This window comes from Diuraphis noxia, unplaced genomic scaffold (assembly GCF_037042655.1).
Source record: "Diuraphis noxia isolate RWA-SAM2 unplaced genomic scaffold, SU_Dnox_SAM2 contig0002, whole genome shotgun sequence".
In the NCBI taxonomy this organism is placed as follows: Eukaryota; Metazoa; Arthropoda; class Insecta; order Hemiptera; family Aphididae; genus Diuraphis; species Diuraphis noxia.
This window is the reverse complement of record NW_028301712.1, coordinates 50,509,647-50,528,964: the sequence shown is the minus strand read 5'-3', so window position 1 is coordinate 50,528,964 and position 19,318 is coordinate 50,509,647. Positions and strand designations below refer to the sequence as shown.

At 29.3% G+C, this 19,318-nt stretch overlaps 1 protein-coding gene and 1 long non-coding RNA gene across 2 annotated transcripts; both read right to left on the bottom strand.

Moving 5' to 3' along the window:
* Window positions 1–1,022: 1,022 nt before the first annotated feature.
* LOC149058613 (zinc finger MYM-type protein 1-like) lies at window positions 1,023–2,270 on the bottom strand. The gene has a single exon (XM_089218417.1). It carries the CDS (start codon window positions 2,268–2,270, stop codon window positions 1,023–1,025), a length of 1,248 nt encoding a protein of 415 aa, XP_089074543.1.
* Window positions 2,271–3,163: 893 nt separating this feature from the next.
* LOC149058612 (uncharacterized) lies at window positions 3,164–18,348 on the bottom strand. The gene is made up of 5 exons (XR_016190087.1): window positions 18,161–18,348; window positions 15,255–15,266; window positions 3,435–3,482; window positions 3,322–3,369; window positions 3,164–3,243 (listed from the first exon to the last, which is right to left on the bottom strand). It is a non-coding gene; the product is annotated as an uncharacterized LOC149058612 (long non-coding RNA).
* Window positions 18,349–19,318: the final 970 nt, after the last annotated feature.

Below are 19,318 nucleotides of genomic sequence, written 5' to 3'. Positions count from 1 at the left end.
TATCGTTTTTAGTAAAATTTAAAAGCATATTTTTATAAATTTAACGACCTGCCTTATCAAGAAATTATTAAAAAGTACTAGACATTACAGTTCATTGTTACAAAACTATAACAAACTGCATTTAATAAATATTACTAAATTAGCAAAACAAAATATAAAAATGAAAATGCATACATGATATCACTAAAAAAAAAATCAAATAATTTATACAAATAGTTAAATTAAATATAATTATTTAAAAGCAGTATCTTAATATTAAACGTTAAGAGTTTTTGGAAATTTATGATTTCACATTCATCAGAAAAGTTTAAAATATACATATTAGGACATTAATTGGGTGGTATAGTATACATTAATAACTAGGGAAGTATAATTATTATACTCGGCCACGATATTATGCAAAACTTAAAATTTGATCAGTGCCGTAGCTAGAACTAGATGGGCCCCGGTGCAAATTTTATCTGTGGGCCCTTTACTTAAGTGCACATTGGGTATGAATGTAGAGAGTGCTTGAATAATTTATGGTGCACAGGTCTGTGGGGGCTCACAGTCAATACCCCCTTTAATAATATAATAAACTGCATTACAATAATTTTAAATTGTTACTTATGAATATTCTTATTTTTTAATTATAATACAAATATGATAAATTAAAACTTTAATAACCTAGTTATACTTCTATACTTGTATAGACAAATTAATAACTAATACATAATAATAAAGTAGTAACTATATAAATGTTAATATAATCGCTACTCTTTATTTATTTAAACTATTAAGCAACTATACTGTACATAATGTAATATTTACTCAAAATATTTAAAAATAATTATATTTAATATGTTATTAAATGGGAACTGGGAGTGCTAATTTGAAGCCTGAAGGTACTATTGTGATTACAACATCCTAGAACCCCCCTATGTGTGCGTATGGGCCATTATTTTTCATTAATATTTAATTTAAACAATTAGGTATAAAAAACAATACAAATCAGTTATCAATATATAATTTTTTTATTGATTTTAACACAAAAAATTTTTTTTTCTTGCTTTAGCATTAGCAAAGTTGTCAATTATTTTTTCTATGTCTAGTTCATCAGTTCTACTTCTTTCTATATTGAGAATTGCAATATTACTAAGTCTATTTTGAGACATTGAGTTTCTCAAATAATTTTTAATGAGTTTCAATTTTGAAAAGGACCTCTCAGCCGAGGCCACAGTTACCGGGATTGTAAGAAATATTAAACATGCAGTTAACACATCTGGAAAACTACAAGCCATGTCATTTTGAATAATGAAATTTATTAAGTCTCTGATATCAGATTGTTCTGGACCAATTAGTGTTGTAATTGATAAAACTTGTCTGGTAAAGTCTGAATTGATGTCAGATTTGTATTTTAATATAAAATCATAAGAGGACTTGATTATGCTTGATTCCTCAGTAGTTTTTAATTTTGATGGGTTAAGAAAATCAAATGTGTTCATCACTTCATTTAATCCAGTAAATCTATTATGTAACTGTGCTAAAGCTGTGTCAATTATCGGTAAAAAGATTTTAATTTTAAAATTATCCTCCGTTACATTCAATCGTCTGTCACCATCTACTTCGTCAAAATATAATTTAGCATAACGTTGTCGTTTACTTACTGATTGAGTGGTAATACCCCATTTATTACACATACATTTTGCAGTATTTAATACAGAGTCATAATTTTCACGTACATTTTCAAGTGTACAAATTGTTTGCCGAAGTAAAGAGCAAGCATTTTGTATGTTGATATCATTAGACTGCAAACATTTGGATACTGGTTGGACTAATCTTAAAATATTTTCCCAGACACCCAATAATAAAATAAATTCTATATTTTCAATTTTTTTTTGCAAAGATTTGCTTTGAACAATCTCTTCATTTTTCTTGCTGGTTAGACTAATTACTGTAAGAGTCTTCAGCACATCAACAAATCTTTCTTTAAGTGCAAATACTGCATTATGTCGAGCTTCCCAGCGTGTAGCACATACTTTTTTTAAAACCTTCTTACGAACTGCTGTTGCATTATCTTCTCCAAGAGCCAATAATGCCCATCTTGGAGCACTTCCACCAAAAAAGTTGAATGCAGATTGAACAGTTTCAAAAAATCTCATTGCTTTGTCAGAACTCTTGGCTGCATCACAAACCACAAGGTTCAGATTATGGGCACAACAATGAACATACATAGCATTAGGTACAATATCGTTGATTCGCTTCTGTAACCCTGAATAAATTCCGCTCATCACACTTGCACCATCATAGCCCTGTCCTTTACATTTATTAATATCCAAACCTAAATTATGAAGAATTTGAGAAATCAGATTTTTGTAATCAACAGCTCCGTGATGATGTATTTCAAAAAATCCAAGAAATGATTCTTTAATTTTAACCAAATGGTTTTTAAAATCAATTAAGACATAGCGAATTATAACACTGACTTGTTCAATTTTAGTGATATCTTGAGTGGAGTCTATGATAATTGCAAAACAAGAACATTGCCTGATTTCGTCACAAATTATTTCTTGCAAACTTGAATAAAGTATTTGGAAAGTATTTTAAATACGGTCTTTGATGTATTTGTATTTGAGAATTAAATACTTTTATTTAAATACTTTACCTATTTTTTTTTATACAATAAACAATTATTTATTATCTTTTTTCTAGTCAGAAATCAAAAGTACTTTTATTGAAATTTTGTATTATATATGAAATACAATAATAAATAATACCTAGCTTGTAAGTTGTGGGATAATATAGCTATGGCCAATTAACAATATAAGAATACTACAGTACACCACAGTAGGTGCCAGGTGGCAAGTACTTAGGCTATAATAGTTAGTATCAGAACCAATCTGGAATTCTGGTATATGCACTATGTATAAACTATCAACTATAATATAATAATATACACAGTGTAAATGAGTCTCAATGGTAAAATTTAAAGTTAAAATATCAGAGAAAAAGTATTGAACCCAATTTAATATTTGTATTTGTATTTAATTACCTACTTTCTAAATATTTGTATTTATTCTTAAATACTTTTTGAAAGAAGTACTTCAAATACTATTTAAATACTTTTGAGATTGATGTATATTGTATTTGTATCTCTATTTAAATACAAATTAAAAGTATCTTTTTACAAGACTGTAATAATATAATAATATGTACCTGGTGGTGTGTTGTGAGTTGAAGCAGGAACATGGTCTTCATTAATACCTTCAAACATTTAAATTGAAAAATTGAATTAATACATATTGATACAATTAAATTCAAATTAAATATAATAATATGTACCTGGTGGTGTGTTGTGAGTGGAAGCAGGAACATGCTCTTCATTAATACCTTCAAACATTTAAATTTAATATACATATTGATACAATTAAATATAATAATATAATAATATGTACCTGGTGGTATGTTGTGATTTGAATCAGGAACATGGTCTTCATTAATACCTTCAAACATTTAAATTTAATTAATACATATTGATACAATTAAATTAAAATTAAATATAATAATATACCTAGTACCTACCTGGTGATATGATTGTGGTTATTAATAATATTATGGACACTATGGTACCTAATCAATAGGTAATGAGTTTAAACTTAAAATAAATGTGATGTACTTATTAAGTATTTTTTTTATATTTTGTATTGATTAATTAGTTTGACTATTGAGTAGACTAGTAGCTACATGCCTACCTACATAACGTTGTACCTGTGTAATAATACAGTAACACAACACTTCAAGATAAATATCCATTTCTCACAAGTTAAAAATAATAACAAAGATGCCCACTTATTAACCTTAATAATCTATCTAAGATGTAACTTATTAACTTATTATATACCCATGTCCCATCTAACTGTTTCTATATTACTTAATAGTACTTACCTTTTTTTAAATCTGTCGAAAAAGTTGAACAAAAAAAGTTATTTATTTTTGGCAATTTCGATAGTTTTTCTTGATTTTCTCTTCGTTTTTTTCGTTTTTCATTACCACTAAGATGTTTTTTTATTAACGGATGACATAATTAAATGATTAAAATAAGTATTTTAAGCAAAATGTAAAAATTGACAAACGTGCAAACAAATAACAACTAGGTATGCGTCTATGCGAATGAACAATATTATTATTTATTAATATGGTATCAAAATCAAACCATCGATGTATAATGATACACAAAAGTTGTTTAATAAAACATAATTTTCTAGAATTCCTGATAAATCTAACCCGTGTCCAGTATCGAGCCGATAATAATGCACAAAATCATTTTCCCAATAATTCTATTTTTAGTTGCAAAGATAACAAGAAATCAAATATTGACATTTATCAAATCGCAACACACATCTATACTGTTAACCGACAACAATAACAAAGTACTAACAGCATTATCATTAAATATTTCCATTATCTAAAATTTAATTATTTCCGTATTATACTACTTATGATAATAATACCAGTAATACCACACGGCGTTAATAAATATAACATTTACAATGTAACTGCCCCTAATGTAATTGTTGCCCGTTAATCTGCATACTATATTATCTACATGCATTTCAATGTACAAGTGACGGAATACATTTACAAAAAAGTCAAAACATTACTTACATAAATAATATGACAAATACTTCAAAATGTAAAAGGTGAGTTTTGTCTAAATATTCACTTTTAATGCTTTTGAAAAAATCTAAGCCTATGAATGTTTAATTTTAGGGGTGGTGAAACCACGGCACGCGTGCCAAAAGTGGCACGTTTGTCAAATTTCAATGGCACGTGAAAAATTAAAATTAAGACGAATAATTATGCTGTTTTAAAAATGTTGACTGTAAAAACCCAAAGTTATAAATTATTAACATTTTAAAAGTTATAAATTTATAATATTCCTATGTGTAAAATTGATTATGTTGGTATACTTTCAAAAAGTCCGAGGTAAAAATGCCCTAGGAAAAATGTTCTAAACATAAAAAGTCCGTGGGGAAAAAGTTGGGTACATATCATTAGGTAAGATAGGAAAAATTTCAATTAGTATTAATAAAAATTTTAACTAAATTATTTACCTGACAAAATTAATAAATAATCTTGTATACTAATAACTACTAGACTGTTTTGGCTGTTTGTAATAATAAAATACCTACTATTTCTTTTATCTTATTTATCTGTTTTTTTTTAGTTTTACTCGTATAGTCTATACATCCGATATACTTAGTTAATATAGATAGAGATATCTATGGTGATGTATGGGTATGTCCATCGTGTACATATCGTACATGGGTAACTGAACAATTGTAATTTTTGTTAGTATAGTTCGAATTTTTGTTAGTTTAGTTCGATAGTTTATTAATTAGTTGTCGTTTGCTCTCGAAGAAAAAATATCAAAGTTGGTCATAATATCAGAACAAGGCCTAATTAAACATAATTATTGATATTTTTTTTAATTTTACTTTTTTGACGACAGTTAATTATTGAACTGATAAGTCATACTACTAGATAAACATTATGATTATTGAATTTTTTATTTGAATCATAATATATTATGTATATTATTTTTTTGTATGAATAATAGTTTCGAGTGTTTATTTATAGGTAACTAGCTGAACCCGTGCACTTCGTAGCCCGTTAAAAATGCTACCTCTTAAATGTCTCAAACTGTTAATTAAATTCGTTGCTTGTGATCATGCTAGCAGTATATTTTTATACATATAAATAAACTTACACTGATAATCAATTTAGTTTATGATTATGTAAATTTATTCGTTTTATCGAGAAAAGTCAGACAATTCAAATATATTCAACTGAATGATATTTAAGTCTGTCACTTTTTAACTTAGCCTATCTTCTGCCCATAGGTCTAATATATCTCTGTACCAAATTGCGTCGCAATTGGTCCATCCGTTTAGGAATGCATAAAGGACAAACAGACAGAAATCCATTTTGATATAATATATACTTATAGATGATACTAAGTACGTAATTATAGTTTATAATCATTGCATTTTTTTTTTAATAAACTATTTTAAATATTGTTATGTATATAATATACACTGGACCTTTTTAATTCGGACTTTTTGACCCTGACTTTTTTTACCACGATTCGATTATGTTACTATATCAACATTATATATTTTATTATATTCTATTTAGTTTTTACAAACATTGGGCACATGAAAAATTTTCAAACCCTGTACTGTAAAAATTTGGCACTAGATCTAAAAAAGGTTCGTCACCCTTGCCTTATAAGGAGCTTTGTATTTCATACTGTTTGACACATCAAAACCTTTTTTATTGATATTTTAAAAGGTGAAAATATAAAGGAAAAAAGATAAGAAAGTGGATACCACTCTGCTGTAAATTAAATGTATAGTGGGAGTAGTGGGACACTATTAGATAAGTAGTTAAAAATTTTTGATACTGATGAGTTTTTTTAAAATTTGATCTTTATACGATTATAAAAATTAAATATTAGTACCTAATACATAATATATTTAATATACAGGGTGTCCCAAATAGATCTGACATTCTGACAAATGAAATAACTTTTGTTCTCATAAATTTTTAAAAATTTCTTTTAAAAATAATCCATAGACACTTGCGCTACATTTTTAGAATACATTTTTTATTTTTTATTTTTTAATACTGAATATAAAAACTTAAAAATTGATAATTTTTTTTTCGAAATATCCAATATAGCCAATTTGTAAATTTGATTTTCAGAAAAATTTATATGGTAAAAACACTTATTTAAGTCAAAAGGCTGATTTTTTAAAAATTTTTTAAATATCAATATTTTTGTTGGGTAAATTATAGTAATTATATTGAATAGGTATTTCGAAAAATATTTTTATCAATTTTTAAGTTTTTTATTTTCAGTATTAAAAAATAAAAAATGTATTCTAAAAATGTAGCGCGAGCGTCTATGAATAATATTTCAAAGACATTTTTTTTAAATATTGATTAGAACAAAATTTATTTCATTTGTCAGAATGTCAGATCTCTGCGGGACACCCTGTGTTTGTGCCAACGAGCCTTTTAACAAGGTTGTCGTCGGGCACACGGTCCTCCGGAGCCTGGTGGGAAGTAGGTAACACCTTATAATAATAACCGACAGTGATTTTATAGTTACAACACAATCGATATATTTTACATATATATAATAATCAACAAAATAAGGGGACGGGGAACACCGTTCTGAGGGAGCACTCAATGTCGAGCGGAACTGCCTGTAACTCAGCTGAACTGTTGGTGGGTCATCGATTGAAGGCGGAGCGGCTGTATCTTGGGCTGAAGAATTCAATGACTTGAATCACGGGGAGCACCGGAACGTCTCACACGCAGATCAACGTCGTGTTGTATACCGGAACGTTAGATAATAACTTCGGTCGAGAGCTCGATAAAGTCGACGGATAAATTGAGCAAATTTATAATATGCTAATATAGCAATAGCAAAAGAGCAGTAATTTAGTAGTGTGCGCACACTTTTTGGCAAGATGGCCGTTAACACGAGAGCACGTGAATAATATGCAACGGCGAACGGAACAGAACCACACACAACAAACAACCGCGACTACCGTTGGCGGCGGCGTACGCGTCGTTGCCCGGACCAGGGCGACGGACACGTCAGTGCTGCCAACAACGCGAGTGACCGAGCGCGGTCAGTTATCATACCCATTTCCAAGACCAGCGGTAATCAATTTTGGACAAAAGGATCGAACACCCTGTATTAAAGGATACGATAATGATCATTTTCAAAAATGTTGATGTTTTTTTAAATTATTAAACAAATTTTCATTTGTGTGAACTGTATGATCATTTAAATCATGGATTCGATACCGATCGTTTTTCGACTAAAACATACCAATCTTTTTTCATCAGTCCGATAGACCTAATAATGCTATAAGATATTTAAAAACTGTTTTGTTATGTCTTCTTGAGAACGGTCACTCCACTTTTTCATATACAGTAAAACCTATCTATAACGGAATCGCATGGAACCAAACATTGTTCCGTAATAAAGAGTTTTTCTTCATAAAGATGTAGAAATTACATATATGTTATTTGCACCGGGACTATTGACATTTTCCATTATAAAGAGGATTACGCTTAATAAAGGGTCGTTATAGTGAGGTTTTACTGTATTGGCTTTTTGAGTTTATACATTTACCACACAAGCAGGTTTTGTTGTGAATTGGGGGGACTCAAACCTAAGGGAGAAGTTACACTATTGTATGTACACATAATAACTGGTCGACAGAATTGTATAAATTTCAGTTGGCATTCACAGTATCAATTAGTTCTGCCAAATGTTCAAAATTAAATTGTAATAAACTAATAATATATAAAACAATTTTGGTTAGACAAGTTATTACCTAACTGAAATTATTGTTTTATTTAAATTTCCATAAAATTTAATGTTGACGCACCTTCAGAGTTAGATTCTGAGAGGAGCGATGATTTTACAATGACGTTTTTTTTCTCTGTGTTGGTGTACGCAATAGGTTATCGAAATATTATGATTCGACTTTCAACCTCAATAGGTATTCTGGTGGGGAACTGAAAACCCCAGTAGTTTTCAAAAGCATCGGGAAAAACAAAAATATATATTAACAAAAAACGGAAATTTTTACATAAAAACAGTTTTTGACAACTTTGATTTTGGATATTGGTGTAGTATCTCAATAAAAAATTACCGTAGATACATGAAATTTTCATTGATTGTTTATACTAGCATTTTATTATCTTGATTATATTTTAAAAGTTTTTAAAAGTTATTTATAGACATTTTCATTTTCATTTTATTTAGTTTTTTTTTTATAGATGTCGATAAAATTGTATTCGTTTTTAAACAGCTTTGAAATTTAATAAAAGACAACATATATATTGTTTCAATGGTAATTCTTCTTCTTTCTCTTCCTCAGCTTATTATCGTCCCATTAAGTGCCATCGCTGCCATCACAAAATCTCTCCACCTCTCCATTTCTCTCTATCGTATGCGTCGTCAAAAGATGACTCTTCTTCTATGTTTTTGATATCTTGAGCTATAACGTCCACCCATTGGGTCCTTGGTCTTCCTAATGGACGTTTTTTTTTCTTTTATTTTGTTTACTTAAACTTCTTTTATTACTTGTCCATCCGCTCTCCTAACATGTCCTAACCATTCTAGACGTTTGCTTTTTATATATGAAATAACATTTGTCCTGTTATATAACTCCTGTAGTTCTTGATTTTTCCTTCTTTCGTAAGTTTGTGATTCTGTATTGAATTTCGGGCCGTATATATTTCTCAGTACTTTCTTTCGAAGGGCATTAGTCGTTTGCTGTCTACTTTAGTCAGTGACCATGTTTCACTCGCGTATGTGATTATCGGTCGTAGATAGCTATAGTACAGTGTCTTTGAGTTATGTGACAGTAGTTTTGACTTAAGGAGTCTCCTTATGCTATATAGTAGCATCGATTGCCGCATGTTATTCGCTCATTGATTTCTTCATGCTTGTCGTTTTTGCTATTTATGTTAACACCTAGGTACTTAAATACCTCCACTTTCTTGAAACTATAGTCATCTACTGTTATGTGATCTATGTTTGAGCTTTTTCTTGCTACCATTAAGTATTTCGTCTTTTCCTCATTCACACGCAGTCCTATGGTTTTACTTGCTTTCAAGAGTTTGGACGTAGTATTTATGACTTCATCTTTAGTTTCTCACATTACTACAATATCATCTGCGAATGCCAATATTACTCGTTCCCCACATATTTCCATTTTTCGACCGTCCCATACTTCTCTTATTGCTTTTTCTAATGCTAGATTAAACAAGGTGGGTTATGGAGCATCACCTTGTCTAAGGCATATTTTACCTCAAAGGTTTCAGACATTTCTTGCAGGAAACGAACTCTGCACACAGTTCTATTGTTACATCCTTTTATAAGACTTACGTAATTTTTAGGAATGCCTAGTACCTCCAGTGCTTCTCATAGTTTGTCACTATCAATACTATCATAAGCTTGCTTATAGTCTATAAATATAAGGTGCAGTTCTTTATCAAATTCATAAAACATATTACTGCACTGTTCCAGTTCTCTGGAAGGGTTTCTGTATCCCATGTAATTGAAATCATCTCCATAATTTCTCTTCTTATTTCAGCCCCACCTTTTTTCAGTAACTCAGCCACTATATTGTTTTCCCCAGGTGCTTTATTGTTCTTAAGCTTATTGATTATATTGTCGATTTCTTCTTGTTTAGGTTTTTCTATGTTTGGTTCTGCTGTGTAGTAATAGACAGTTGCATTGTCTTCCTCTGCTGTTGGTTGATTTAAGAGCTGATTAAAGTATTCTTTGAAATGGCTCACTATATCCTTCTCTTCTGTGATTAGGTTTCCGAAATCATCTGAAAGTATTCTAGTCTGTGGTTTGAAACCAGCTTTGATACTTCCGCTTTCATTGAAGAACTTTCTAGCATTCAATCTATTCCTTTCAATCTCCTCTATCTTTTTCTTTTCATGTAACCGTTTCTCTCTCCTCAGAATTCTGTTTGTCTGCCTACTTTGTTCTATGAAAATATCAATATTTTCTTGTGAGGAATTTTGCAACATTCTTTTTCTCAATTCATTTCTCTTGGTTACGGCATAGTACATAAATCATTGAACCAGTCTTTTTTCCGCTGCTTTTTCTCTACTCCCAGGACTTGGTTTGCACTGTTAGTTATTACGAGTTTAATTTGTGTCCATCTATTGTTTACACAAACGTTCATGTCATTCGTCTTTTCTATGGGACTATAAGTCTTTTCTATGTTTTGTCGTAGATTTGTATAGCTAATACGTCCAGTTTATACTTGTTTTGCTCTTCAAGAATATAATTTAGAGATCCAGGTTTGTCTAAAGTTCTTATGTTTCAAGTTCCCAAATTTAGTCCGTTTTCCGAATCTAGTTGTTTTCCATGATTGATCCAGTTCCGAGGCTTATTTGATGGTTTCTTAACGATGAAAATTATTTATGAGGCCGAGTTGTTAGCCCGACGCTCAACCCCCAACCTGGATGACCAGACTATCGCAACCAATTAATGTAAGAGTAGGGCTGCTGTAGTACACGTATTAAGGTGCACTGAGCGATGGGAGCGCCACTTTCTGGTAATTAAGAAACATTAAAATTACGTTGCCACAATTTCTTTTTATAAGCATTTAATGTACGAGTTTAAACAAAATACGTAATAATCATTTTGAGTTAGAAATTCATAAACTTTTATCTTTTTAAATCTAAGATTTGAAAATTTGATACAAGATGCCTTATAAGTTCGTATAATTTTATCAAATGAAAATTTCTATCGGTAAATAACTTTAAATTTTTATAAGCATTTGAAAATGAAATTTGAAAAATTTGAAATTTTTAATCCCTTGCACATTGAATTTTCTGTGGATCAGGGCGCACTCCCTGGTCTGTAATGATATGTCCTAAGCATTATTTGAATTTCAAATTATTACAAAATCAGAAATTCATAACATTTTTCTTGTACCGATATTCATAATTGTTGTTATTCAAAAACGAATAACTGTAGAAACTTGAAATTTACACTACATTTATTTAACACAGTTTTTTTTTATAGTTTAATTAAGTTCAAATTTGGATGAAATTACATATTGAATAACCTAGAATAACAATTTTAGTTATATTGTTGTCATTAAAAAATGTTATTTGTGGAGTGTCTTTCCAGAGTGTATTTTTTCGCCAATTGTAATGGTTAATATCATTAATAACTTATATTAATAATTTATAATAAATTGTGTATACTATGAATGACTGAATGGATCGGGTACATAATGAATCTGGTTGATTAATTTAGAATTTATTTTATAGGTACCAACAATTTGTTTGAAATATTAACAATATAATTAATATTTAATGTAATATATCCTAAACTGACAATCCGTCTCTTCTCAGAATCGCTTTTCGTATTTAATGATACTATATCACTGAATTCAAATATACCTACCTAATAGCATCCATTACAGTAACCCAATTGTAACCCAATGTACAGCAGAGCGTCATTCACTTACCACTTTTTTATTTAAACTATACCATGTTAACAATAAAGTTAACTTATTAATTAATTAATATTAACTTACCCACACAAGTTGTAAATCGTCTTAGCAGCGCTATTAAATTTTTAAATTATACGATTATTATTATGGTTCAGTTACGTATATATAGTTATCCATTCACGAAACGCTAAATGCTATATTAAAGAATACTACTTATTTCTTAAATATTTAGTGTTTATAAATAATTTATAGACCATTTTTTATGTGATATCTCAATAAATTATTTTCAAGTTTTGTTAATTTGTTTGACTTTCTAGGCTGGCCTTGAAAGATTCATCCTAAAAGATCGTTGAACAAAAAAACAAAAATCTTGAACATATTTTACCGATGAATTTTTACTATATAGTGTGGTACCTATGGCTAATAAAGTATTGGGGGACGAGGTGGCCGAGCGGTCTAACGCGTCGGCTGTGGCTCAGCCGGACTGGGTTCGATCCCCGACCATCGGGCGACATTTTTCTCCGGGCAAGTCATGGTGTCCGGAGAACTAGTGCCGCCATCCCTCACTCTAGGGCATGGCAGAAACCTACGGGTGCCCCAATAAAAATTCTGCCAAAAACTCACCCACGTGTAACACACCTTACCGATCCATAAACCTACAGTACCACCCCCTTCCCAATGGCCTATGTTGCCGCGGGATAATTGATAAAAAAAAAAAAACTATTTTGAAATTTTAAAAATGTATTACATACTCGTAAGTAATTATAAGATTTAATGCTACATATAAATTAATTTATTAAAATTAACTTTTATTATTTGTGAAATATAACATTAGTTTTCGACCGAGCTCCTAATCATCATAAACATTTGTGATCGTATCGTTACTGAATTCTTTAGGAAAACTCTTTGTACATTTTCCATTTGCCATGCATGGCGATGAAATATTCAGATTAAATCTTAATTTTAATCTTATTAAATCATGTTTATCGTAACAATATCAAACGGTAATGTATCAGTAGTCGTATCTGGAATTTCAACAGAAATTATACTATCGATTTCTTCAGGACGTATTTTATCGATTAACCAAACCAAAATGTGTGCATGAGGTAATCCTCGTTTTTGCCATTCAACTGAATACATCCAGCAACGTTTGGGACCGAATACATGTAATTTTGTAATGAAACTCATTAATAATTTAATTTTTGTTTGAACACACGTGCTGTAATGTCATGACGATGTATTGCATTTTGTACAGGCAATAACAAAGATGTTATCTCCAGCCATATTGGATTACATGTGAACGTGATAAATAAACATGGTCGGCCGTATTCGCGCACGTAAGTTAGAGCATCCTGGCTGTATTCCTGCATATGACGTACTCTGACTATGTACGATGATGGTAGAATGATAGAGTTACCTCGGTGGTGTTGGCGTTGCACAGAATAGCGTCTCGCAAGTGAAAGTATTCCTCCGCACGCAGCTTTTGTTGATTATATCGTAAATATCGTAGTCGTTCGCTCTCTATCTTCACGTACATATCGACCATGAATTGTTGGTAAAGCTCGCGATACCGTAGAATGACGTCATCCTGACCGCGTCTAATCATCATACGATACGCATAATAAGCTTTCGAGCTAACGTTCTTTAACAATGCGGACATTCCTTGTCCATAGCACCAATCTCTACTCTCGAATGAGTGTAATATTCAATATCGGGCCCATACTCGAATGCTAGACGAAGGAATGAATTGGATGTAAATGCTCTATGTACTTGTTGGCGTTGTCGGTAATTTGCTCTTCGTGTGTCAACTACGAATTGACGCGCTTATAATCGTCTTATTTGATTTTGTTCAGTTTGTGCCTCACGCAATCGCACCATGTTCACACGTACATTTTCATTGTTCGGTTGGATTTGTCGTCTCTTCTTTGTGTTCTTCTATCTCGCATACTTGTACTTTTGGTCGTTCGACGGGCCAAATCAGACCTCTTGCGGCTGGCTGGCATTGTACAAAATACACAAATTGATACAATTAAAGTTCATATTAAACTAAATAAATAAATTTATGTTTATATCTATGGAAATACGTCAGATGACAACGGCGACGACGGCAACTGATCGGTGTGGCCATTGATTAAATATATGAAACAGAGATTAAATATAAAAAATAAAAAACAATAATAAAAATAATTTAATATGTTTGGTAACCAACGGCAACTCTATAAAAAAAAATTGTCTTAAGTTTAAAAAATCCCCGTATGAGCCACCCTTTAAAATAAAAATAGGGATGTGAAAAATAGTTTACATCACTCTCTGAGACCTACTTATTATACACGACAAATTTCATGACAAGTCATGACCTATAATTCCGTTTATTTTTCTAATATTTAATTATTATATAATCATACTATTATTATTATACTAGGTCAAAGCTTACGTCAAATCATGTGAATGACTTATTAGATATGGAATCTGATCAGATCAGATCAATGATCTGAATTTTAATATAGTAATAACAAATTTTTTTTTATTAAATTTTTTTATAATTAAATTTAAAACAATATTAAGTAGTACTTTGTTCTTTTATCAGTAAATGAAGTCAAATATATATGCAATACGACATTGATTTCTGCGTAAAATAAATTGGTGTATAAAATACACCGCGCGTGTAATTATTGAAAAAAAAAATGGTGCGTGTAGCTAAGGGATAAATATACACACACCACCCATAGATTAGCACTCATTGAGCTGCTTGGCGAACGCGTTAATTTCCTTTGAGCCTTGCTCCACATATTATATACACATACATTATACAGATCGGTCGGTGTGCGTCAAGTCAGGTATTATAGGCGTTGCGGAGTACATACGGTGCCCGGGCGCTAACCATGTTATTGTAGCGTTTCCGGCTCGAACAATATTTATATAATAATATACTAAAAAGTTACTTTCGAAGAATAATTAATACGCTCTTTTAAAGATACTTTTCTAATAGTTATAAAAATTAATGTACGACAAATCGATTTTAAAACAGAAATCAACGTCAATCAAATTAGGATTATGATCATTGATCTCAAACATAAAGAAAACGCAATATGAGTTATCGACTATTTATTTTTTTTAAGTATGCAGAATATCATAAATATTTTAACTTCAGTAATATTTGTTTATTAAATATTATTTATTAAATTTAAATATTACCAGCACATATTTCTAAAAACAAAAAACATTGTGTTATTCCATATTGTCATCGATCTACTACAAATTACGATATAATATATTCACATTATAGACTATAAGAATATATAAACTGTGCGATTTTTTTATATACTTAGGTACATAATTTATTTTTAAATTATTTTCGAAGCCTATGTAGAAAAATAAATGAAGTTATTGTTAATATTATTAAACAATATTAATTCAGTGTTTGACTAGGTGAATCAAAATCAAGTTTTACAATATGCCAACTGAATTGTATAAGTTATAAAATTTGTAATAACCTCCTAATATATTTCTGCGTGAAAATACTTTCTTTTAGATTCTGAACGAAGTGATGAATATATTGATTTTACAATGATGTGTGTTTTTTTTTTTGTGTGTCTGTTTACAGCATAACTAGTCAAAATAATGCTTCAATTTCAAACTTTGGGGGTGGTTTCCGATATAATAGTGAATATTCTTGGTGCATTATAGTGGTCTAAAGTAAACATTTTCCAACAGTTTTCAAAAAAATCGAGAAAAACAAAAAAAAAAATGACAGAAAAACGGGAATTTTATGCAAATCCAGTTTTCGACCAAATCGATTTTTTATATGGTTGTAACTCAAAAACTAATCACTGCAAATACTTGAAATTTTCACCAAATGTTTATGTTAGTGTTATCTATATACAGTTCAATTTTCAAACATTTTGACTTTTCTTGAGTTATTTATAGACCACTGAAATTTTCGATTTTTATGAGAATTTTTTTTTGAAGTGTCAGTAAAAAAATTTTGGATGACCAAAAAAACTTGAAAATTTAATACAAGGTTCCTTATGAGTTGTTTTTATTGTAGCTAAAAAAAAATTAAAAATCGTTAATCACAATTTTTTTTTATAAGCGTTTATAGTTCAAATTTTTACGAAATCTTTCGAAAACGCGAAAATTTGCAAGTAATTTTGAAGTTGAAAAATCATAACATTTTTTGTGTTTATAACTAAAAATTAAAAATACAACACTAAGTTTTCCATACTAATCAAGTATATGTATATCTATGATAATATAAGGTATTATGAATAATGATAACTGCATGCAATGTTTTTGGAAAAATTGATTAACTATGCCTTATGCAAAATGCATCCTAATTGAAAAATAAAATATTTGTTTCAAAATAGAATATATGACAATATTTAAATATAATATATCCTAGACTGACAAATCATCTCCGTTCAGAATCGTTTTTCGTATACAATGATACCTATCATTGCATTCAAATTTAACCTGCCCTAGTCAGAGGTCCACCCCACCCCCTAATGTACAGCAGAGCGACATCCACTTACCCGCTTTTTTTTTATATGCAATCTACATTCTATTCCACATTGGCACAACAATTAGATGTGAATCAGTTTTGATAAAAATGTTAATCTATAACAATTTTACTACCTACATTATAATGTTATGTATAATTAAATTATAATAAATAGCATACAACATTATATGGTTAGAAGGTTAAAGGGCGTAAGCGCCACTTTTTTGAAATCGTCTATTTTGCGCATTGTCTTAAATGGCAAAATTTACATCGATTCATCCAACATAAACATCGATATCACTTATTTATTATTTACAATGGATGTCTTAACATGTGGTTGTATACTTCATATAATTGGAGGGATTGAAAAATGTATGCGAACGTCAATTAAAAGATACAAGCGACCATCAGTGAAACGTGATAGGACGAAAGTGTCATTGTTCGCAGTTACATCAATTAATAATTTAATTATGTCGTTCTGTCAGTACTGTAAAATGCGATGACCAGTCCAGCATTGATTATTGATGAACGAAATTCAATAGAAGACTGATTAAGACATTCACTAAATTTATGATTCACAAGAAAGTGCTACTATTAATTGTTAAACATTTTATTCAAGAGTTACTTATTATTTTATTTTTGTTTTTACATAAATAAGCCATAATTATTCACTAAAAAGAGTAGGCCATGAAGTTATGTTTATATTTAAAACTTGATTTTTTTTTAACGTTATTATTATTAATCATTAACTAAATTAATATGTATTTTCTTATTTTGTTAAATAACTAAGTTTTTTAAAAACCATGTTCTATATTGCTATGACTTAATTTTTTACTTTACTGACCTATACCAGAACTCGATATATTGTATTCATTATTACAATTTAAAATTTACCTAGGTATCTTAGAAACAAAACAAAAAAAATTTCAAAAATAAACTGTGATTGGAGCTCAGGTAAATATTTGGCTGGTATTAAGTTATAATTATTTACTAGGGATTGAAGTATACCTATTAGTATTTATTTTCTTAAATATGAATATTATTAGTTAACTTTATTATGTTCACAAAACAATTTTTAACATTTAACTTAATTAAAATATAATACCATTTTTGAAATAAATACTACATTCATTAATAAATAATAATTGTAAATTATGAAAGCGATTGTATTCAATAGAACATAATATATGGGTTGTAAGTGCCTGCAGGTACAGGAAAAAAGGGCGTAAGAGCCTTTTTTTAAAATTAGCTATAACTATATAATTGTATTGTTATTATGAATAATTAATCCATACAAAACGTATAAGTCCTATGACTTAACTTATTAAATCTCAAAACGATTTTTGTTTGATGTTCTAAGGTTGTGATACAATTTATTTGAAATATTTTGTTTTTTGGTTTTCCAGAACAATTTAGTTTTAGGCGATTACCTACATCATTTTACCTTCTAACCATTTTGTGTTAATCTATATATTTAATAACATAATAATAATTAATTACAGTTTATCAAAAAATTGATATATATCAATGCTGATAAAATAAATAATACATTATAATACAAAATATAATCATACTAGTATATCAATAAGGTATTCCTTACCTCGCAACCGATCTACATTATCAGAAGTAGCAGGCATAACACAAATTACAACAGTTAAAATTGCAATGGTTATTAAACTATGATTTAAAAAAATCATTTTTATTTAATATAAGAAAATAATAAAAATTGTGAACTTTGAACAGTTTGAATAATAAATAAAATAAAATCGATATCTCGATTTCTTATATAAGCGATCTATTCCCATTCCATACCCACTAAATACAAAGCAAATAATGTTCACAATACGTTTTTTATTTATTTATTATATCTACATGAGAATAATATTATTTTCAGTTTGTAGGCGAACATAACAATTGTTATTTTTATTTTTTTGTAATATCATCTGATAAAATAATGTGTATTCAATGCAATGCTTGAGTCGATTCAGTACCTAGGCAGGTCAAAAGAGGAGGGGGCTACATTTTTAGTTGTCTAAAATTTATATGAATACATTTCAAGGATACTCCTAGTCATTACAAATGAACAAATAGTATAAACAATTCCGCATATACCGACTATAACACCTAGTATAATTATATTGGTATAATTTAAACACAAATGAAATTGTCAAATACACTTTTATTTAGGCCATATAAAATAACGATAATGTTTCTGTTTTAAATTTCTGTAAACGCCTTCCAAACGTAGGTATATTGCTATTGAATAAAAATGTATAAAGATATAGATTTTTTCGTTCTTCGAAACACGATATTTTTGATTAATTTCATACACCGATATATAACATCGGCGATATTGAAATTTGAACGAGTATAAAGTATTGAGTTTTTAAATCGTAGATAAAAGATAAGTGAATCGAAATAGTACGACTCTCTATAATATCTACTCATAAAACCCGCAAATGCTATAAGTCCCGGCTTTATTTTCGGAAGTTGTTGATTGTGTTACAGACATTTTAAAATTTGTATTCATCAACATGAACTATAAAGTTTATATTATTTTTGATATTATGTGAATAAGTGAAAGAATATTTGAATAAGTTAGGAGATCTATTACATTAAATGTTCAATATTTTAAACTTGCAATGAAAAATTTGTATTCAAATTATACACGCAGATGATATAGTGTTAATAAATAATATAATATTTTGTATGACGTGTGAAACAGTAAACTGTACCTATAGAAGAATATTATTAAAAG

Bases quoted from the DNA above. Each gene is read 5' to 3' on its own strand.
- LOC149058613 (XM_089218417.1), bottom strand. From the start codon at position 2,270: ATGAGCGGAATTTATTCAGGGTTACAGAAGCGAATCAACGATATTGTA.